Consider the following 25,856-nt stretch of genomic DNA (forward strand, 5'->3'; position numbering starts at 1 on the left):
TTCAGTGAGAACCTACAAGGTCTTCTCTGAATACCCTTTATTCTCTTCTCCGAGGCTTTGGGTCCCTACAATTGCACCAGAGGTGGTACCCCCTATATTATATATATATATATATATATATATATATATATATATATATATATATATATATATATATATATATATATATATATATATATATATATATGCATGCCAATGTATATGACACTCGCCTGGCGTTCCGCGAGCGCTATGTCATGGGTTCGTATCCTGGCCGGAGAGGATTTACTGGGCGCAATTCCTTAACTGTAGCCGCTGTTTAACTCAACAGTAAAATGTGAACTTGGATGAAAAAAACGATTCTTCGCGGCAGGGGATCGTATTCCAGGGACCATAGGATTAAGGACTTGCCCGAAACGCTACGCGTACTAGTGGCTGTACAAGAATGTAACAACTCTTGTATATATCTCAAAAAAAAAAAAAAAAAAAAAAAAAATGTATGACCATGAAAGAAACTGAGAAAATTACTTAAGTAGCTTCGTATTAATACATCATGAGAAGGATGAATACTACAAGTCAGTGGTGGTGGTGATTATAGGCAGGAAGGAGAACAATGAGGTGAAGAACAATGTCTGGTTCGTGAACATAAGAACCAGAGGACACTGCAGTTTCCTCTTGTTCTGCTGTTCATGAACCAGAGACATTGCTTTGCCTTCCTGCCTATAATCACGACCACCACTGACTTGTAATATTCATCCTTCTGATGGTGTATTAATACGAAGGTACTTTAGTAATTTTCTGTCTCATTTTCTTTCGCGGTCAGACGTTGTCACAGTATTCGTCGCGTGTTAAGTTCTTCATGATTTACACACACAAACATAGCTGTTAGGGGAAATCAGACCTAATTTGTTCGTATCATATTAGAATTAGTTCGTGTTTGTATATTGCGTTACACAGTCATTGAAGTTTACACGCGATTACAATTTAACATGTTAACGCAGCGAATGACAGCAATATCGTCGTCTATCCCGTTCAGGATACAGGTCGTAATACTGACTCCTAACATCACAAACTGGTCTTCAACCAACGTAACTGAAATAAAAGACAATGTTGAATCAAACACTATCGTCTCAGTTTCCAAGCTGTATATATGAGAAGGTCAGCATAACCTCAACTACTAGGGTCTTCACGCTATGATTTTCCCCGTTTCACTTGGAATGTTTATTAAGGACTGAGGGTTGGGTTATAGCGGCCCGAGGGTGGGTCCTCCCTCACACCCTCTCTCTCTTACGACCTGAAAGTACTAGTATAAAAAGCTATGATTTGTTCAGATCTGAAACCTACATCTATGGGCAGCACAAAACGTCCACTAGACTGTGCGACACAGTGGTTGCAAGGATCAGGTTGGGTTACCGTTACCTGTGGCCGGTGGCTGCAGGTGACGGGTCTCCCAATCCTGAGCACTCCAGGTGCAAACTCTGTGAGCAGGAACTACGGCATGATCTCCCGCACTACATCACTGAATGCCCAGTTATTAGACCTTTCAGACCAGTTGGCATGAGGTACCTGGAGCTTTGCAATTGCTTTATTCACTCTCGTATTCTTGAAGATATCCTCACAGTGTACCCAAAATTTGCCAGTGCAGGCTATTAAACACATGGCTCTGTATGACTAACCATCCTGCGAGATGGGGACTTGTATTACCACTGCTACCTTATTCAATCTTGTGTTGATGATATCCTCATAATGCACCCAGAGTCTGCCAGTGCAGACCGCTTATCACATGCCTCTGTATGACTAACCATCCTGTGTGATGGGGATTTTTTAGCATCACCTAGTTAGCTTTTTTGACACACTGTACTCCACTTCATATAGTCTAGGGTAGCTGCACTAATGCACATGTACCTAATATATTAAAAAAAAAAAAAACTTTCAACTGATGATAACCTGAGATCACTCCAAGCTCTGCACCTCTCAATATTCTACAATAGTTTACATGCGCGTGTGTGTGTGTGTGTGTATATATATATATATATATATATATATATATATATATATATATATATATATATATATATATATATATATATATATATATATATATATATATATATATATATGTATGTTTGTTTCCAAACAAGAGCTCATATTGTCCTGTTAGAACAAATATTATATATTTCAAAGTATTATTCAAAACACTGAACATGTACCATGCATTTAGTAATATTATAAATGTTATTATCAGTAAAATAAAATGACCAATTTCAGCGCCGTGTTATACCCAGCTTTTTATTATAGACTTAAAAATGATGACATCAATGTGCAGAGAAAAAAAATATATTGCAAAAAAGGTTTAAAAATTTGAAGTAAATGCGTGCATCTGGAGCGCAGAGGTGAGGAGAGCTCTGTCGCTGTTCTGTGGTGGCCCTTGTTAACAGGTGACTGGGGTGTTACAAGCCCTTGTTAACAGGTGACTGGGGTGTTACAAGCCCTTGTTAACAGGTGACTGGGGTGTTGTTACAAGCCCGAGCAAACCCCCAACCCCCTTCCCACCCCCACCCGCCCAGCCACCCCTGGAGACTTACCTGCATGCATGCGCTTCTGGTGAGATCGGAGGTGCTGCGGCTGGCAGAACTTCTTGCCGCAGTAGTCGCAGAGGGGGAAGACGCGGGCCGGGTTGCGGCTGCAGGAGTACGTGACGTGCATGTCCAGCGAGTGTAGCCGCAGGAAGAACTGCTCGTCGGTCCACACACACACACACACACACACACACACACACACACACACACACACACACACACACACACACACACACACACACACACACACACACACACACACACATTACAATATTTCACACACGTTCATAGTACAAACAGACAGAGGCACACGAGAGAGAGAGAAAAGGAGAGAGCAACGTCAGGATACGAGTGAGTGTCTGAGAGTGGAGGGCGGCAGGTCCGGGGCGCCTCACAAGACTGACTGGCATGGTTGACGTCTTCATACATGAGGTGTGACGAAGGGTAGAGTGAGGGGCACCCCGCAGCCGCCGCCGCCCCTGCCCAGACGCTGCGCTATAGAGGGTACGTGGCGTGCCTGACCAAGGCCAACAGTCAACCACCACTCACAGTCGCCTCGCGCCGCTCTAAGCAACATTTCCTTCCTGTAACTTTATATTGAGAGGTCAATAGCATATATTTTTTTATTTACAGATTTTGGTGTTTTGTCTGTAATTTATTCTTACTCAGGACTTTGTGTACGCGTGTCTTTTTTTTCTTGATATTTATGCTTTGCGTGCGTGTGTGGAGTGTGGGTTGCTGCCGCGGTCGCCCTGGTCAGCGGCCCTTACCGTGGGTCGTCCTCTATGGACCCCTGACGCGTGGGTTGGCGGCACCCGAGCACCTGTGTCCCTTCACCCACCCACCTTCCCTCAGGCTTCCCTACACCCACTTACAAGGGTGTGTGTGTGTGTAACCTCCCCGCTACCTCCACCCACTTACAAGGGTGTGTGTGTGTGTGTGTGTGTGTGTGTGTGTGTGTGTGTGTGTGTGTGTGTGTGTGTGTGTGTGTGAGAGAGAGAGAGAGAGAGAGAGAGCTCCCCGCTCGCCGTCTCCACCCGACACTCACCACTGTGCATTCGCTTGATGTGCACCTTCAGTTTCTGAGGCTGACAGAACTTTCGGCCGCAAAAGTCGCAGAGAGGCCGCGTGCGCTGGGGGTTGGCGGCGCAGCCGTAGGTGCGGTGCATGTCCAGGTAGTTGAGGCGGAGGAAGAACTGCAACGCCACACAAGCACCGTCTACAGCCGCCCATATCACCAGGGGGGAGCCAAGCGTGCCAGCTTATCAGGCTCAGTTGTAGAGACGGCAGCTAGTGACAAGCACGGCTGCCGTCTCCCGGCTGGCGCTGGCCGGCTGGGACCTGTGCTGCTGCTGCCTCCTGCCGCGCCTGCTCTCTGCTACACAACAGTCACGACGCTCCCTCTGCTAGCGCACCACTTTTACAAGACGTGTGCAGACCGGCAAGCGTAGGGCGGCCGGCGAGTGTGTGTGCAGAGGACAGTGAACAGCAGATGGACGGAGGTGGACGGAGGTGGACGGAGGTGGACAGGAGGTGGAGAGCAGCACAGCTCCCGCGCCGGCTAGTGCTCAGCCAGGAACATTAAACTCAACTTCACAGCTTGTTAAGCCTTCAACTATGGTCTTATCTTCTGATTTAACTTCTGATCGCACTTGTATCTATCTAAACTGACTTGAGTCCTGAACAGTGTTATAAGTCAATAGCCTACATCAAAGTGTTGAATCATAAGTCTACTTTTGTAGTATGAATCGAAACTAATTATAACTGAGTTATGCAAATTACACTTGAAAACAAAGGTTTAATGATAAAACCCGTACTTTAGAGCAATTAAGAATAACACCGAGCAAAAAGATAGAAAAAATAACAGATAAAATGCACGGGCCAATATGATGATAATTAGCACCAAAATGCAGATAGACAGGATAATGAAAGAAGTAATTCGAATAATAATAATAATAATAATAATGATAATAATAATAATAATAATAATAATAATATAAAAGGACAAAAAATCTGATACACAAATGTACCAGAAATAGTAAATATATGGTATATATAAACTGTGTATAATAAAAGTATTAATCGGGTGCATAGAATGAACGTATGACTGTGCCAAATGGAAAAAGTCAAAAAATATTATGGAAAGGTGCATAACTTGGATTTTAACGTGCAAAAAGATGAAATAACAAGGAAACGAGTGTTAAGAGGGAGCTGTACTGGCTGGGTTTACCCGTACGCGTTGACGTGTTCACCACCAGGCGTCGACTACGTTTCTAGCAGGCATAGAATCTATGCAACTTTCATATCTAGTAGTATGTACAGATTCCTCTGGTGTCTAGAATAGCTTGTATAAACTATATGGCTAACTACACCTAGCATTTTGGAACAAAACTGAAGGACTATTATGAGATATTTTCTATTTCCTTCGTTAGTCTAGATATGCCAGCCTAGTTTCATCTAATCCCTTCTAGCAGCCGTTCTTTCTAAGCCTCTAGAAACTGTGAGCGCTACCACGAGGAATGACAGTGGAGTTGTAGTGTCATGTGGGCAAGTGAGGGCGTGGCCGCCCTGGCCCACGACATCTTCCTGTGGCGACGCCTCTCACCCTTCGTACTCAGGGGCGCCAAACGCTAGCCAATCTGGGGTTGCAGGAGGCTCCTGTACGCCATCATTAACTTTCTCAAGTAGGCTCGTATATTAGTTATCTAATTAGGTTTTGTTGGTGGTTCGTACAAGCCGTTAAAAGTGTTGACAGACCAACTTCATCCCTCAGACGTGCTTGCGTTGGCTGCTCGCCGCAGCATCTGCCTGCGGAGGATCTCCTGGGGTGGTGTGTGAGGCGGCCCCCTGACACACCACGGGAGAGCAGCCGCGGCAGCGTGCTGGGGTGACGAGCTAGCCCCGTCAGGGAGGTACTGACTCCAGCATGAATAAGGCCGAGGTGTCCGGGTAATGCCGCTTCTCCCTCGTCTGGGCCCCGGAGGGGACGACCGACTTACTCTAGCGCAGCCTCTAAGCTAAAGCAACGACACCAACAACATTCATTTCTAACTGAACTTAGGAGCACGATGTTGAGGGCACAGCCGGATGCTACAGTCACTATACCAGTCCACGGTCCACAACCCAGGTCCTACAGTTACAACCAGTGCGCAACTCATGTCATATTTGAAAGGTCTACAGTCGCAATCCAACTTAAGCAATGATGTCTGAATGAGCGCAAGTTGCATAACCTGTGTGTTGCAACTGTTGCAGGGAAGGCAAGGGAGGAAACAGGCAGAGTGTAGATATGTAGCGTTGGTTTATGTCGTCTGAGCTGTGCTAACAACAACACTGAAGTCACCGATAAGTGCAAATACATTTGTTGACTTGTGTGAGACTCTGTTACTGTGGGTAATATTCACTACGAGCCTGGTCCTTATGCTATGTTAACTTCTAACTGAATAAGCAAAATTGAATATTGTGTTAACGAGATAATAGTGAACTGTGTTATAATTCTTGAGATAACTTTTGGTATAGATATGTGTTATAGATTTTTAATGGAGAGCCAGTTATCTAATACCTACTGTCATCAAGTTCAGCTTAATACTGTCGGTATAAGGTATAAGTATGGTGAGTGGGCACCGTGTGGCTGTCAGTGGTGGCAGTGGGTGGTGTACACAACACATACACTACCACAGTTACTAGTGTATGTTATACAAGATTACACACACGCTAGCCTACAGTGACACCCCGGTGTGTCACAAGCCCAGCTCTCTACAGTCTTGACACCACACGCCCACAACCACAACCTTGCAACACTCAATGCTACTAAGTCTCCAACAACACGCACAGGCAAGTATGTATCTCCAACACAGCCGCTATAGGGAAGTTCCTAGTAAATATTTACACTAGCCTAAGCTACTCATCTCTCCTCAGGGATTCTAAAAAGGAATTCAAGGAACTTAACGTTTTTAAATTATATTAATTCACAGCCCTCCCCTCTCGCCTACCCAGCGCCAGAAGTTATCAATGGCTTGGCCCGCTATCCTGGCCACGGGGATGGCTCACTATTCATTCTTAAGTCACCAACATCCTTGCAAGAATCCAAGTAATGGATGCCCCATTGTTCTGCCTTCCTTGCTCACCGTCCTCTAACCCCGCCTCAGTTCTTCTACTATCCCATGCTACCACGAGCAGCGGTTAGCTAATCTCGCCAATATTCAAACGCAAATACACCACATAGCGCTCAACTTGGTACAGGCTGACGACACGACAGAGGGGAGAAACCTTGCGTCCTCAGATTTCATTTTGCAGTGTCCGACAGTGGAAGCTCTTCCTATACGTGCTTATATGTCCTCGTATATCAAATAGCATTTTAAGTTTAGTGCATTCCGATATTTAGTATTAACGAGACACTGCAACCATGTGCATCTGACGTATATAACAAGTTCTCGAGTAACTGCGACAACAAGAACAGGTTAACTATCACTAGTATCTGTCGATTCGCAAATTCAGTGTCAGTTACAAGTTAGCAGTCACTAGTACCAGTCTCTTCCCCATTTGTTGTCAATACAAAGTTGAAGTGAAGTCAGCGGTCTAGGGTGGTGAGTACCGTCAATCTGTCACTACTCGGTCGCGGGAAGGTGTAAGTCCAAGACCTCAAATCAGTAATGTATGTCCTCAGAACTATAATCTAGATTCTAGATGGGCCAAAATATCTATTCTAGGGTTCCCTTCTCAGAGATGAATATATTAACAATAGTAAATATTCTGTAACCATATTTTATTTGAGAGATTTATGACTTAAGACTTATATACATTATGTTTTAATTATAATGTTGTCTCCGTTCGTGAAATTCACAATATATTCAACTTTGAGATGTTAGTTTTCGTATGAATATTTTAAATAAGCATAGATCTGTAGGCATAACTTTCGTTCACTATCATTTATCCATAATAATTACTAAATCAATTGTCATTATCAATACCAACTGTCCTGAACACTCTCCTCACTACTAACTGTCCTGAACACTCTCCTCACTACTAACTGTCCTGAACACTCTCCCTCACTACCAACTGTCCTGAACACTCTCCCTCACTACCAACTGTCCTGAACACTCTCCCTCACTACCAACTGTCCTGAACACTCTCCTCACTACTAACTGTCCTGAACACTCTCCCTCACTACCAACTGTCCTGAACACTCTCCTCACTACTAACTGTCCTGAACACTCTCCCTCACTACCAACTGTCCTGAACACTCTCCCTCAATATCAACTGTCCTGAACACTCTCCCTCACTATCAACTGTCCTGAACACTCTCCCTAACTATCAACTGTCCTGAACACTCTCCCTAACTATCAACTGTCCTGAACACTCTCCCTAACTATCAACTGTCCTGAACACTCTCCCTAACTATCAACTGTCCTGAACACTCTCCCTAACTACCAACTGTCCTGAACACACTCCCTCACTATCAACTGTCCTGAACACTCTCCCTAACTATCAACTGTCCTGAACACACTCCCTCACTATCAACTGTCCTGAACACTCACCCTCACTATCAACTGTCCTGAACACTCTCCCTCACTATTAACTGTCCTGAACACTCTCCTTCACAACTAACTGTCCTGGACACTCTCAATCACAATCAAACGTTCAGAACACTCCCTCATCACCAACGTTTCTGAACACATTCCTTCACTACCAACTGTCCGGCACACTCTCCCTCACTATTAACTGTCCTGAACACTCTTCCTCACTACCCACTGTCCTGAACACTCTCCTCTCTACCAACTGTCCTGAACACTCTCCCTCACTACCAACTGTCCTGAACACTCCCTCACTACCAACTGTCCTGAACACTCTACATCACTACCCACTGTCCTGAACACTCTCCGTCACTACCCACTGTCCTGAACACTCTAACTCACTTCAAACTGTACTGAACACTCTCCCTCACTACCAACCGTCCAGAACACTTTTCCTCACAACCAACTGTCCTGAACAGTTTTCCTCACTACCAACTTTCCTGAACACTCACCCTCACTATCAACTTTCCTGAACACTCTCCCACACTACCAATTGTTGTGAACACTCCCTTTCACTACCAACTGTCCTGAACACACTCCATCTCTACCCACTGTCCTGAACACTCTCCTAACTATCAACTGTCCTGAACACTCACTGTCACTACTAACAGTCATGAACACTCTCCTTCACTACCAAATGTCATGAACATTCTCCCTCACTATCAACTGTCCTGAACACTCTCCCTCACCATCAACTGTCCTGAACATACTCCCTCACTACCATCTGTCCTGAACACTCACTCACCACCAAATGTCCTGAACACTTTTCCTCACTACCAACTGTCCTGAACACTCTCCCTCACTACCAACTGTCCTGAAAACTTTTCTTCACAACCAACTGTCCTGAACACTTTTCCTCACTACCAACTGGCCTGAACACTGTCCCTCACTACAAACTGGCCTGAACACTCCCTCACTATCAACTGTCCTGAACACTCTCCTTCACAACCAACTCTCCTGTACACTCTTCCTCGTTTCCAACTGTCCTGTACACTCTCTCACTACCAACTGTCCTGAACACTCTCCTCACTATCAACTGTCTTAACACTCTCCCTTACTACCCACTGTCCTGAACACTCACTCTCACTGTCCACTGTCCTGAACACTCTCCTCACTATTATCTGTCCTCAACGCTCTCCCTCACTACTAACTGTGATGAACACTTTTCCTCACCATCAACTGTCCTGAACACTTTCCCTCACTACCAACTGTCATGAACACTCTCCCTCACTACCAACTTGTCGGAACACTCCCCCTCACTACCAACTGTCCTGAACACTCCCATCACTATCAACTGTCCTGAACACTCTCCTTCACTACTAACTGTCCTGAACACTCTCTCTTACTATCAACTGTCCTGAACACTCCTTCACTATCAACTGTCCTGAACACTCTACTCACTACTAACTGTCCTAAACACTCTCCCTCACTATAAATTGTCCTGAACACTCTACTCACTACTAACTGTCCTAAACACTCTCCCTCACTACCAACTGTCCTGAACACTCTCCTTCACTACCAACTGTCCTGAACACTCTCCTTCACTACCAACTGTCCTGAACACTCTCCTTCACTACCAACTGTCCTGAACACTCTCCCTAATTATTAACTGTCCTGAACAATCTCCCACATTACCAACTGTCCTGAACACTCTCCTCACTACCAACCGTCCTGAACACTCTCTCACTACCAACCGTACTGAACACTCTCCCTCACTACCAACTGTCCTGAACACTCTCCCTCACTACCAACTGTCCTGAACACTCTCCCTCACTACCAACTGTCCTGAACACTCTCCCTCACTGCCAACTGTCCTGAACACTCCCTCACTACCAACCGTACTGAACACTCTCCCTCACTACCAACTGTCCTGAACACTCTCCTTCACTACTAACTGTCCTGAACACTCTTTCTTACTATCAACTGTCCTGAACACTCCTTCACTATCAACTGTCCTGAACACTCTACTCACTACTAACTGTCCTAAACACTCTCCCTCACTATAAATTGTCCTGAACACTCTACTCACTACCAACTGTCCTGAACACTCTCCCTCACTACCAACTGTCCTGAACACTCTCCTCACTACTAACTGTCCTGAACACTCTCCCTCACTACCAACTGTCCTGAACACTCTCCCTCAATATCAACTGTCCTGAACACTCTCCCTCACTATCAACTGTCCTGAACACTCTCCCTAACTATCAACTGTCCTGAACACTCTCCCTAACTATCAACTGTCCTGAACACTCTCCCTAACTATCAACTGTCCTGAACACTCTCCCTAACTATCAACTGTCCTGAACACTCTCCCTCACTATCAACTGTCCTGAACACTCTCCCTAACTACCAACTGTCCTGAACACACTCCCTCACTATCAACTGTCCTGAACACTCTCCCTAACTATCAACTGTCCTGAACACACTCCCTCACTATCAACTGTCCTGAACACTCACCCTCACTATCAACTGTCCTGAACACTCTCCCTCACTATTAACTGTCCTGAACACTCTCCTTCACAACTAACTGTCCTGGACACTCTCAATCACAATCAAACGTTCAGAACACTCCCTCATCACCAACGTTTCTGAACACATTCCTTCACTACCAACTGTCCGGCACACTCTCCCTCACTATTAACTGTCCTGAACACTCTTCCTCACTACCCACTGTCCTGAACACTCTCCTCTCTACCAACTGTCCTGAACACTCTCCCTCACTACCAACTGTCCTGAACACTCCCTCACTACCAACTGTCCTGAACACTCTACATCACTACCCACTGTCCTGAACACTCTCCGTCACTACCCACTGTCCTGAACACTCTAACTCACTTCAAACTGTACTGAACACTCTCCCTCACTACCAACCGTCCAGAACACTTTTCCTCACAACCAACTGTCCTGAACACTTTTCCTCACTACCAACTTTCCTGAACACTCACCCTCACTATCAACTTTCCTGAACACTCTCCCACACTACCAATTGTTGTGAACACTCCCTTTCACTACCAACTGTCCTGAACACACTCCATCTCTACCCACTGTCCTGAACACTCTCCTCACTATCAACTGTCCTGAACACTCACTGTCACTACTAACAGTCATGAACACTCTCCTTCACTACCAAATGTCATGAACATTCTCCCTCACTATCAACTGTCCTGAACACTCTCCCTCACCATCAACTGTCCTGAACATACTCCCTCACTACCATCTGTCCTGAACACTCACTCACCACCAAATGTCCTGAACACTTTTCCTCACTACCAACTGTCCTGAACACTCTCCCTCACTACCAACTGTCCTGAAAACTTTTCTTCACAACCAACTGTCCTGAACACTTTTCCTCACTACCAACTGGCCTGAACACTGTCCCTCACTACAAACTGGCCTGAACACTCCCTCACTATCAACTGTCCTGAACACTCTCCTTCACAACCAACTCTCCTGTACACTCTTCCTCGTTTCCAACTGTCCTGTACACTCTCTCACTACCAACTGTCCTGAACACTCTCCTCACTATCAACTGTCTTAACACTCTCCCTTACTACCCACTGCCCTGAACACTCACTCTCACTGTCCACTGTCCTGAACACTCTCCTCACTATTATCTGTCCTCAACACTCTCCCTCACTACTAACTGTGATGAACACTTTTCCTCACCATCAACTGTCCTGAACACTTTCCCTCACTACCAACTGTCATGAACACTCTCCCTCACTACCAACTTGTCGGAACACTCCCCCTCACTACCAACTGTCCTGAACACTCCCATCACTATCAACTGTCCTGAACACTCTCCTTCACTACTAACTGTCCTGAACACTCTCTCTTACTATCAACTGTCCTGAACACTCCTTCACTATCAACTGTCCTGAACACTCTACTCACTACTAACTGTTCTAAACACTCTCCCTCACTATAAATTGTCCTGAACACTCTACTCACTACTAACTGTCCTAAACACTCTCCCTCACTACCAACTGTCCTGAACACTCTCCTTCACTACCAACTGTCCTGAACACTCTCCTTCACTACCAACTGTCCTGAACACTCTCCTTCACTACCAACTGTCCTGAACACTCTCCTTCACTACCAACTGTCCTGAACACTCTCCTTAATTATTAACTGTCCTGAACAATCTCCCACATTACCAACTGTCCTGAACACTCTCCTCACTACCAACCGTCCTGAACACTCTCTCACTACCAACCGTACTGAACACTCTCCCTCACTACCAACTGTCCTGAACACTCTCCCTCACTACCAACTGTCCTGAACACTCTCCCTCACTACCAACTGTCCTGAACACTCTCCCTCACTGCCAACTGTCCTGAACACTCCCTCACTACCAATCGTACTGAACACTCTCCCTCACTACCAACTGTCCTGAACACTCTCCTTCACTACTAACTGTCCTGAACACTCTTTCTTACTATCAACTGTCCTGAACACTCCTTCACTATCAACTGTCCTGAACACTCTACTCACTACTAACTGTCCTAAACACTCTCCCTCACTATAAATTGTCCTGAACACTCTACTCACTACCAACTGTCCTGAACACTCTCCCTCACTACCAACTGTCCTGAACACTCTCCTCACTACTAACTGTCCTGAACACTCTCCCTCACTACCAACTGTCCTGAACACTCTCCCTCAATATCAACTGTCCTGAACACTCTCCCTCACTATCAACTGTCCTGAACACTCTCCCTAACTATCAACTGTCCTGAACACTCTCCCTAACTATCAACTGTCCTGAACACTCTCCCTAACTATCAACTGTCCTGAACACTCTCCCTAACTATCAACTGTCCTGAACACTCTCCCTAACTATCAACTGTCCTGAACACTCTCCCTAACTACCAACTGTCCTGAACACACTCCCTCACTATCAACTGTCCTGAACACTCTCCCTAACTATCAACTGTCCTGAACACACTCCCTCACTATCAACTGTCCTGAACACTCACCCTCACTATCAACTGTCCTGAACACTCTCCCTCACTATTAACTGTCCTGAACACTCTCCTTCACAACTAACTGTCCTGGACACTCTCAATCACAATCAAACGTTCAGAACACTCCCTCATCACCAACGTTTCTGAACACATTCCTTCACTACCAACTGTCCGGAACACTCTCCCTCACTATTAACTGTCCTGAACACTCTTCCTCACTACCCACTGTCCTGAACACTCTCCTCTCTACCAACTGTCCTGAACACTCTCCCTCACTACCAACTGTCCTGAACACTCCCTCACTACCAACTGTCCTGAACACTCTACATCACTACCCACTGTCCTGAACACTCTCCGTCACTACCCACTGTCCTGAACACTCTAACTCACTTCAAACTGTACTGAACACTCTCCCTCACTACCAACCGTCCAGAACACTTTTCCTCACAACCAACTGTCCTGAACACTTTTCCTCACTACCAACTTTCCTGAACACTCACCCTCACTATCAACTTTCCTGAACACTCTCCCACACTACCAATTGTTGTGAACACTCCCTTTCACTACCAACTGTCCTGAACACACTCCATCTCTACCCACTGTCCTGAACACTCTCCTCACTATCAACTGTCCTGAACACTCACTGTCACTACTAACAGTCATGAACACTCTCCTTCACTACCAAATGTCATGAACATTCTCCCTCACTATCAACTGTCCTGAACACTCTCCCTCACCATCAACTGTCCTGAACATACTCCCTCACTACCATCTGTCCTGAACACTCACTCACCACCAAATGTCCTGAACACTTTTCCTCACTACCAACTGTCCTGAACACTCTCCCTCACTACCAACTGTCCTGAAAACTTTTCTTCACAACCAACTGTCCTGAACACTTTTCCTCACTACCAACTGGCCTGAACACTGTCCCTCACTACAAACTTAACACTCTCCCTTACTACCCACTGTCCTGAACACTCACTCTCACTGTCCACTGTCCTGAACACTCTCCTCACTATTATCTGTCCTCAACACTCTCCCTCACTACTAACTGTGATGAACACTTTTCCTCACCATCAACTGTCCTGAACACTTTCCCTCACTACCAACTGTCATGAACACTCTCCCTCACTACCAACTTGTCAGAACACTCCCCCTCACTACCAACTGTCCTGAACACTCCCATCACTATCAACTGTCCTGAACACTCTCCTTCACTACTAACTGTCCTGAACACTCTCTCTTACTATCAACTGTCCTGAACACTCCTTCACTATCAACTGTCCTGAACACTCTACTCACTACTAACTGTCCTAAACACTCTCCCTCACTATAAATTGTCCTGAACACTCTACTCACTACTAACTGTCCTAAACACTCTCCCTCACTACCAACTGTCCTGAACACTCTCCTTCACTACCAACTGTCCTGAACACTCTCCTTCACTACCAACTGTCCTGAACACTCTCCTTCACTACCAACTGTCCTGAACACTCTCCTTCACTACCAACTGTCCTGAACACTCTCCCTAATTATTAACTGTCCTGAACAATCTCCCACATTACCAACTGTCCTGAACACTCTCCTCACTACCAACCGTCCTGAACACTCCCTCACTACCAACCGTACTGAACACTCTCCCTCACTACCAACTGTCCTGAACACTCTCCCTCACTACCAACTGTCCTGAACACTCTCCCTCACTACCAACTGTCCTGAACACTCTCCCTCACTACCAACTGTCCTGAACACTCTCCTTCACTACTAACTGTCCTGAACACTCTTTCTTACTATCAACTGTCCTGAACACTCCTTCACTATCAACTGTCCTGAACACTCTCCCTCACTGCCAACTGTCCTGAACACTATCCCTCACTACCAACTGTCCTGAACACTCTCCCTCACTACCAACTGTCCTGAACACTCTCCCTCACTACCAACTGACCTGAACACTCTCCCTTACTACCAACTGTCCTGAACACTCTCCTCACTACCCACTGTCCTGAACACTCCCTCACTACCAACTGTCCTGAACACTGTCCCTCACTACCCACTGTCCTGAACACTGTCCGTCACTACCCACTGTCCTGAACACTCTCCCTCACTACCCACTGTCCTGAACCCTGTCCCTCACTACCCACTGTCCTGAACACTCTAACTCACTTCAAACTGTACTGAACACTCCCCCTCACCACCAAATGTCTTGAACACTCTCCCTCACTACCAACCGTCCAGAACACTTTTCCTCACAACCAACTGTCCTGAACACTCTGCTTCACTTCCAACTCTCCTCAACACTCTCCTTCACTACCAACTGTCCTGAACACTCTCCTTCACTACCAACTGTCCTGAACACTCTCCTTCACTACCAACTGTCCTGAACACTCTCCCTAATTATTAACTGTCCTGAACAATCTCCCACACTACCAACTGTCCTGAACACTCTCCTCACTACCAACCGTCCTGAACACTCTCCCTCACTACCCACTGTCCTAAACACTCTTCCAAACTACTAACTGTCCTGAACACTCTGCCTAATTATTAACTATCCTGAACACTCTCCCTCACTACCAACTGTCCTGAACACTCTCCCTCACTACCTACTGTCCTGAACACTCTCCCTCACTACCTACTGTCCTGAACACTCTCCCTCACTACCAACTGTCCTGAACACTCTCCCTCACTACACACTGTCCTCAGCACTCTCCCTCACTACACACTGTCCTGAACACTCTCCCTCACTACCAACTGTCCTGAACACTCTCCCTAACTACCAACTTTCCTGAAAACACTCCTCACTATCAACTGTTCTGAACACTCTCCCTCACTACCCACTGTCCTGAACACTCTCCCTAACTACCAACTGTCCTGAACACTCACCCTCACTACCAACTGTCCTGAACACTTTTCCTCACAACTCACTGTCCTGAACACTCTTCCAAACTACTAACTGTCCTGAACACTCCCTAATTATTAACTGTCTTAAACAATCTCCCTCACTGCCTACTGTCCTGAACACTCTCCCTCACTACCCACTGTCCTGAACACTCTCCCTAACTACTAACTGTCCTGAACACTCTCCCTCACTACTAACTGTCCTGAACACTCTCCCTAATTAATAACTGTCCTGAACACTCTCCTTCACTCCTTCAGGGTTCGATCCCAGGCGCCGGCGAGAAACATTGGGCAGAGTTTCTTTCACCCTATGCCCCTGTTACCTAGCAGTAAATAGGTACCTGGGTGTTAGTCAGCTGTCACGGGCTGCTTCCTGGGGGTGGAGGCCTGGTCGAAGACCGGGCCGCGGGGACACTAAAGCCCCGAAATCATCTCAAGATAATCTCTTCACTACAACTGTCCTGAACACTTTTCCTCACTACTCACTGTCCTGAACACTCTCCCTAATTATTAACTGTCCTGAACAATCTCCCACACTACCAACTGTCCTGAACACTCTCCCTCAATACCAACTGTCCTGAACACTCTCCCTCAATACCAACTGTCCTGAACACTCTCCCTCAATACCAACTGTCCTGAACACTCTCCCTCAATACCAACTGTCCTGAACACGCTCCCTCACTACCAACTGTCCTGAACACTCTCCCTTACTACACACTGTCCTGAACACTCTCCCTTACTACACACTGTCCTGAACACTCTCCCTCACTACCCACTGTCCTGAACAATCTCCCACGCTACCAACTGTCCTGAACACTCTCTCTCACTACCTACTGTCCTGAACACTCTCCCTCACTACCAACTGTCCTGAACACTCTCCCTCACTACCCACTGTCCTGAACAATCTCCCACGCTACCAACTGTCCTGAACACTCTCACTCACTACCAACTGTCCTGAACACTCTCACTACCTACTGTCCTCAACACTCTCCCTCACTACCAACTGTCCTGAACAATCTCCCACGCTACCAACTGTCCTGAACACTCTCTCTCACTACCTACTGTCCTGAACACTCTCCCTCACTACCAACTGTCCTGAACACTCTCCCTCACTACCAACTGTCCTGAACACTCTCCCTCACTACCAACTGTCCTGAACACTCTCCCTCACTACCTACTGTCCTGAACACTCTCCCTCACTACCAACTGTCCTGAACACTCTCTCTCACTACCTACTGTCCTGAACACTCTCCCTCACTACCAACTGTCCTGAACACTCTCCCTCACTACCAACTGTCCTGAACACTCTCCCTCACTACCTACTGTCCTGAACACTCTCCCTCACTACCAACTGTCCTGAACACTCTCCCTCACTACCCACTGTCCTGAACAATCTCCCACGCTACCAACTGTCCTGAACACTCTCACTCACTACCAACTGTTCTGAACACTCTCCCTAACTACACACTGTCCTGAACACTCTCCCTCACTACCCACTGTCCTGAACACTCTCCCTAACTACCAACTGTCCTGAACACTCTCACTAACTACCAACTGTCCTGAACACTCTCCCTCAATACCAACTGTCCTGAACACTCTCCCTCACTACCAACTGTACTGAACAATCTACCACGCTACCAACTGTCCTGAACACTCTTCCAAACTACTAACTGTCCTGAACACTCTCCTTCATTACCAACTGTCCTGAACACTCTCCCTCACTACCTACTGTCCTGAACACTCTCGCTCACTACCAACTGTCCTGAACACTCCCCCTCACTACCAACTGTCCTGAACACTCCCATCACTATCAACTGTCCTGAACACTCTCCTTCACTACTAACTGTCCTGAACACTCTCTCTTACTATCAACTGTCCTGAACACTCCTTCACTATCAACTGTCCTGAACACTCTACTCACTACTAACTGTCCTAAACACTCTCCCTCACTATAAATTGTCCTGAACACTCTCCTCACTACCAACCGTCCTAAATACTCTGCTTCACTTCCAACTTTCCTCAACACTCTCCTTCACTACCAACTGTCCTGAACACTCTCCTTCACTACCAACTGTCCTGAACACTCTCCTTCACTACCATCTGTCCTGAACACTCTCCCTAATTATTAACTGTCCTGAACAATCTCCCACACTACCAACTGTCCTGAACACTCTCCTCACTACCAACCGTCCTGAACACTCTCTCTCACTACCCACTGTCCTGAACACTCTTCCAAACTACTAACTGTCCTGAACACTCTCCCTAATTATTAACTGTCCTGAACACTCTCCCTCACTAACAACTGTCCTGAACACTCTCCCTCACTACCTACTGTCCTAAACACTCTCGCTCACTAACTACTGTCCTGAACACTCTCCCTCACTACCAACCGTACTGAACACTCTCCCTCACTACCAACTGTCCTGAACACTCTCTCTCTCACTACCCACTGTCCTGAACACTCTTCCAAACTACTAACTGTCCTGAACACTCTCCCTAATTATTAACTGTCCTGAACACTCTCCCTCACTACCAACTGTCCTGAACACTCTCCCTCACTACCTACTGTCCTGAACACTCTCGCTCACTAACTACTGTCCTGAACACTCTCCCTCACTACACACTGTCCTCAGCACTCTCCCTCACTACACACTGTCCTGAACACTCTCCCTCACTACCAACTGTCCTGAACACTCTCCCTAACTACCAACTTTCCTGAAAACACTCCTCACTATCAACTGTTCTGAACACTCTCCCTCACTACCCACTGTCCTGAACACTCTCCCTAACTACCAACTGTCCTGAACACTCACCCTCACTACCAACTGTCCTGAACACTTTTCCTCACAACTCACTGTCCTGAACACCCTTCCAAACTACTAACTGTCCTGAACACTCCCTAATTATTAACTGTCTTAAACAATCTCCCTCACTGCCTACTGTCCTGAACACTCTCCCTCACTACCCACTGTCCTGAACACTCTCCCTAACTACTAACTGTCCTGAACACTCTCCCTCACTACTAACTGTCCTGAACACTCTCCCTAATTAATAACTGTCCTGAACACTCTCCTTCACTCCTTCAGGGTTCGATCCCAGGCGCCGGCGAGAAACATTGGGCAGAGTTTCTTTCACCCTATGCCCCTGTTACCTAGCAGTAAATAGGTACCTGGGTGTTAGTCAGCTGTCACGGGCTGCTTCCTGGGGGTGGAGGCCTGGTCGAAGACCGGGCCGCGGGGACACTAAAGCCCCGAAATCATCTCAAGATAATCTCTTCACTACAACTGTCCTGAACACTTTTCCTCACTACTCACTGTCCTGAACACTCTCCCTAATTATTAACTGTCCTGAACAATCTCCCACACTACCAACTGTCCTGAACACTCTCCCTCAATACCAACTGTCCTGAACACTCTCCCTCAATACCAACTGTCCTGAACACTCTCCCTCAATACCAACTGTCCTGAACACTCTCCCTCAATACCAACTGTCCTGAACACGCTCCCTCACTACCAACTGTCCTGAACACTCTCCCTTACTACACACTGTCCTGAACACTCTCCCTTACTACACACTGTCCTGAACACTCTCCCTCACTACCCACTGTCCTGAACAATCTCCCACGCTACCAACTGTCCTGAACACTCTCTCTCACTACCTACTGTCCTGAACACTCTCCCTCACTACCAACTGTCCTGAACACTCTCCCTCACTACCCACTGTCCTGAACAATCTCCCACGCTACCAACTGTCCTGAACACTCTCACTCACTACCAACTGTCCTGAACACTCTCACTACCTACTGTCCTCAACACTCTCCCTCACTACCAACTGTCCTGAACAATCTCCCACGCTACCAACTGTCCTGAACACTCTCTCTCACTACCTACTGTCCTGAACACTCTCCCTCACTACCAACTGTCCTGAACACTCTCCCTCACTACCAACTGTCCTGAACACTCTCCCTCACTACCAACTGTCCTGAACACTCTCCCTCACTACCTACTGTCCTGAACACTCTCCCTCACTACCAACTGTCCTGAACACTCTCTCTCACTACCTACTGTCCTGAACACTCTCCCTCACTACCAACTGTCCTGAACACTCTCCCTCACTACCAACTGTCCTGAACACTCTCCCTCACTACCTACTGTCCTGAACACTCTCCCTCACTACCAACTGTCCTGAACACTCTCCCTCACTACCCACTGTCCTGAACAATCTCCCACGCTACCAACTGTCCTGAACACTCTCACTCACTACCAACTGTTCTGAACACTCTCCCTAACTACACACTGTCCTGAACACTCTCCCTCACTACCCACTGTCCTGAACACTCTCCCTAACTACCAACTGTCCTGAACACTCTCACTAACTACCAACTGTCCTGAACACTCTCCCTCAATACCAACTGTCCTGAACACTCTCCCTCACTACCAACTGTACTGAACAATCTACCACGCTACCAACTGTCCTGAACACTCTTCCAAACTACTAACTGTCCTGAACACTCTCCTTCATTACCAACTGTCCTGAACACTCTCCCTCACTACCTACTGTCCTGAACACTCTCGCTCACTACCAACTGTCCTGAACACTCCCCCTCACTACCAACTGTCCTGAACACTCCCATCACTATCAACTGTCCTGAACACTCTCCTTCACTACTAACTGTCCTGAACACTCTCTCTTACTATCAACTGTCCTGAACACTCCTTCACTATCAACTGTCCTGAACACTCTACTCACTACTAACTGTCCTAAACACTCTCCCTCACTATAAATTGTCCTGAACACTCTCCTCACTACCAACCGTCCTAAATACTCTGCTTCACTTCCAACTTTCCTCAACACTCTCCTTCACTACCAACTGTCCTGAACACTCTCCTTCACTACCAACTGTCCTGAACACTCTCCTTCACTACCATCTGTCCTGAACACTCTCCCTAATTATTAACTGTCCTGAACAATCTCCCACACTACCAACTGTCCTGAACACTCTCCTCACTACCAACCGTCCTGAACACTCTCTCTCACTACCCACTGTCCTGAACACTCTTCCAAACTACTAACTGTCCTGAACACTCTCCCTAATTATTAACTGTCCTGAACACTCTCCCTCACTAACAACTGTCCTGAACACTCTCCCTCACTACCTACTGTCCTAAACACTCTCGCTCACTAACTACTGTCCTGAACACTCTCCCTCACTACCAACCGTACTGAACACTCTCCCTCACTACCAACTGTCCTGAACACTCTCTCTCTCACTACCCACTGTCCTGAACACTCTTCCAAACTACTAACTGTCCTGAACACTCTCCCTAATTATTAACTGTCCTGAACACTCTCCCTCACTACCAACTGTCCTGAACACTCTCCCTCACTACCTACTGTCCTGAACACTCTCGCTCACTAACTACTGTCCTGAACACTCTCCCTCACTACCAACTGTCCTGAACACTCTCCCTCACTACACACTGTCCTGAACACTCACTCACTACCTACTGTCCTGAACACTCTCCTTCACTACCAACTGTCCTGAACACTCTCCCTAACTACCAACTTTCCTGAAAACACTCCTCACTATCAACTGTTCTGAACACTCTCCCTAACTACCAACTGTCCTGAACACTCACCCTCACTACCAACTGTCCTGAACACTTTTCCTCACTACTCACTGTCCTGAACACCCTTCCAAACTACTAACTGTCCTGAACACTCCCTAATTATTAACTGTCCTAAACAATCTCCCTCACTGCCTACTGTCCTGAACACTCTCCCTCACTACCCACTGTCCTGAACACTCTCCCTAACTACTAACTGTCCTGAACACTCTCCCTAACTACTAACTGTCCTGAACACTCTCCCTCACTACTAACTGTCCTGAACACTCTCCCTAACTACTAACTGTCCTGAACACTCTCCCTCACTACTAACTGTCCTGAACACTCTCCCTAATTAATAACTGTCCTGAACACTCTCCTTCACTCCTTCAGGGTTCGATCCCAGGCGCCGGCGAGAAACATTGGGCAGAGTTTCTTTCACCCTATGCCCCTGTTACCTAGCAGTAAATAGGTACCTGGGTGTTAGTCAGCTGTCACGGGCTGCTTCCTGGGGGTGGAGGCCTGGTCGAAGACCGGGCCGCGGGGACACTAAAGCCCCGAAATCATCTCAAGATAATCTCAAGATAATCTCTTCACTACAACTGTCCTGAACACTTTTCCTCACTACTCACTGTCCTGAACACCCTTCCAAACAACTAACTGTCCTGAACACTCTCCCTAATTATTAACTGTCCTGAACAATCTCCCACACTACCAACTGTCATGAACAATCTCCCTCACTACCCACTGTCCTGAACAATCTCCCTCACTACCCACTGTCCTGAACACTCTTCCACACTATTAACTGTCATGAACACTCTCCCTAACTACCTACTGTCCTGAACACTCTCCTTCACTACCCACTGTCCTGAACACTCTCCCTCACTACCCACTGTCCTGAACACTCTCTCTAACTACCTACTGTCCTGAACACTCTCCCTAACTACCAACTGTCCTGAACACTCTCCCTCACTACCCACTGTCCTGAACACTCTCCCTAACTACCAACTTTCCTGAACACTCTCCCTTACTATACACTGTCCTGAACACTCTCTCACTACCTACTGTCCTGAACACTCTCCCTCACTACCAACTATCCTGAACACTCTCCCTCACTACCAACTGTCCTGAACACTCTCCCTCACTACACCCTGTCCTGAACACTCACCCTAACTACCAACTGTCCTGAACACTCTCCCTAACTACCAACTGTCCTGAACACTCTCCCTCAATACCAACTGTCCTGAACACTCTCCCTCACTAACAACTGTACTGAACAATCTACCACGCTACCAACTGTCCTGAACACTCTCCCTCACTAACAACTGTCCTGAACACACTACCTCACTACCTACTGTCCTGAACACTCTCCCTCACTACCAACTGTACTGAACACTCTCCCTCACTACACACTGTCCTGAACACTCTCCCTCACTTCCTACTGTCCTGAACACTCTCCCTCACTAACAACTGTCCTGAACACTCTCTCTTACTATCAACTGTCTTGAACACTCTCCTTCACTATCAACTGTCCTGAACACTCTACTCACTACTAACTGTCCTAAACACTCTCCCTCACTATAAATTGTCATGAACTCTCTCCTCACTACCAACTGTCCTAAACACTCTGCTTCACTTTCAACTTTCCTGAACACTCTCCTTCACTACCAACTGTCCTGAACACTCTCCTACACTACCAACTGTCCTGAACACTCTCCCTCACTTCCAACTGTCCTGAACACTTTTCCTCACTACTCACTGTCCTGAACACCCTTCCAAACTACTAACTGTCCTGAACACTTCCTAATTATTAACTGTCCTGAACAATCTCCCACGCTACCAACTGTCCTGAACACTCTCCCTAATTACACACTGTCCTGAACACTCTCCTCACTGCCAACCGTATGAACACTCTCCCTCACTACCTACTGTCCTGAACACTCTCCCTCACTACCAACTGTCCTGAACACTCTCCCTCACTACCTACTGCCCTGAACACTCTCCCTCACTGCCTACTGTCCTGAACACTCTCCCTCACCATCAACTGTCCTGAACATACTCCCTCACTACCAACTGTCATGAACAATCTCCCTCACTACCCACTGTCCTGAACAATCTCCCTCACTACCCACTGTCCTGAACACTCTTCCACACTATTAACTGTCATGAACACTCTCCCTAACTACCTACTGTCCTGAACACTCTCCTTCACTACCCACTGTCCTGAACACTCTCCCTCACTACCCACTGTCCTGAACACTCTCCCTAACTACCTACTGTCCTGAACACTCTCCCTAACTACCAACTGTCCTGAACACTCTCCCTCACTACCCACTGTCCTGAACACTCTCCCTAACTACCAACTTTCCTGAACACTCTAACTACCAACTGTCCTAAACACTCTCCCTTACTACCAACTGTCCTGAACACTCTCCCTTACTACACACTGTCCTGAACACTATCCCTTACTACACACTGTCCTGAACACTCTCTCACTACCTACTGTCCTGAACACTCTCCCTCACTACCAACTATCCTGAACACTCTCCCTCACTACCAACTGTCCTGAACACTCTCCCTCACTACACCCTGTCCTGAACACTCTCCCTCACTACCAACTATCCTGAACACTCTCCCTCACTACCTACTGTCCTGAACACTCTCCCTCACTACCAACTATCCTGAACACTCTCCCTCACTACCAACTGTCCTGAACACTCTCCCTAACTACCAACTGTCCTGAACACTCACCCTAACTACCAATTGTCCTGAACACTCTCCCACGCTACCAACTGTCCTGAACACTCTCCCTCACTACCAACTGTACTGAACACTCACCCTAACTACCAACTGTCCTGAACACTCTCCCTAACTACCAACTGTCCTGAACACTCTCCCTCAATACCAACTGTCCTGAACACTCACCCTAACTACCAACTGTCCTGAACACTCTCCCTAACTACCAACTGTCCTGAACACTCTCCCTCAATACCAACTGTCCTGAACACTCTCCCTCACTACCAACTGTACTGAACAATCTACCACGCTACCAACTGTCCTGAACACTCTCCCTCACTAACAACTGTCCTGAACACACTACCTACTGTCCTGAACACTCTCCCTCACTACCAACTCTACTGAACACTCTCCCTCACTACACACTGTCCTGAACACTCTCCCTCACTTCCTACTGTCCTGAACACTCTCCCTCACTAACAACTGTCCTGAACACTCTCTCTTACTATCAACTGTCTTGAACACTCTCCTTCACTATCAACTGTCCTGAACACTCTACTCACTACTAACTGTCCTAAACACTCTCCCTCACTATAAATTGTCATGAACTCTCTCCTCACTACCAACTGTCCTAAACACTCTGCTTCACTTTCAACTTTCCTGAACACTCTCCTTCACTACCAACTGTCCTGAACACTCTCCTACACTACCAACGGTCCTGAACACTCTCCCTCACTTCCAACTGTCCTGAACACTTTTCCTCACTACTCACTGTCCTGAACACCCTTCCAAACAACTAACTGTCCTGAACACTCTCCCTAATTATTAACTGTCCTGAACAATCTCCCACACTACCAACTGTCATGAACAATCTCCCTCACTACCCACTGTCCTGAACAATCTCCCTCACTACCCACTGTCCTGAACACTCTTCCACACTATTAACTGTCATGAACACTCTCCCTAACTACCTACTGTCCTGAACACTCTCCTTCACTACCCACTGTCCTGAACACTCTCCCTCACTACCCACTGTCCTGAACACTCTCCCTAACTACCTACTGTCCTGAACACTCTCCCTAACTACCAACTGTCCTGAACACTCTCCCTCACTACCCACTGTCCTGAACACTCTCCCTAACTACCAACTTTCCTGAACACTCTAACTACCAACTGTCCTAAACACTCTCCCTTACTACCAACTGTCCTGAACACTCTCCCTTACTACACACTGTCCTGAACACTATCCCTTACTACACACTGTCCTGAACACTCTCTCACTACCTACTGTCCTGAACACTCTCCCTCACTACCAACTATCCTGAACACTCTCCCTCACTACCAACTGTCCTGAACACTCTCCCTCACTACACCCTGTCCTGAACACTCTCCCTCACTACCAACTATCCTGAACACTCTCCCTCACTACCTACTGTCCTGAACACTCTCCCTCACTACCAACTATCCTGAACACTCTCCCTCACTACCAACTGTCCTGAACACTCTCCCTAACTACCAACT

The 25,856-nt window shown here is 46.8% G+C and overlaps 1 protein-coding gene across 1 annotated transcript in view; it reads right to left on the reverse strand.

The window, feature by feature from the left end:
* Positions 1-25,856, reverse strand: part of LOC123766406 (uncharacterized) — a 230,062-nt gene that overhangs the window by 31,215 nt on the left and 172,991 nt on the right. Inside the window, exon 7 of the mRNA XM_069308560.1 lies at positions 3,607-3,754. Coding sequence (XP_069164661.1) covers positions 3,607-3,754 — 148 coding nt within the window. The remainder of the gene's footprint in view (positions 1-3,606; positions 3,755-25,856) is intronic.

This window comes from Procambarus clarkii, chromosome 62 (assembly GCF_040958095.1).
Source record: "Procambarus clarkii isolate CNS0578487 chromosome 62, FALCON_Pclarkii_2.0, whole genome shotgun sequence".
NCBI classification, from domain to species: Eukaryota; Metazoa; Arthropoda; class Malacostraca; order Decapoda; family Cambaridae; genus Procambarus; species Procambarus clarkii.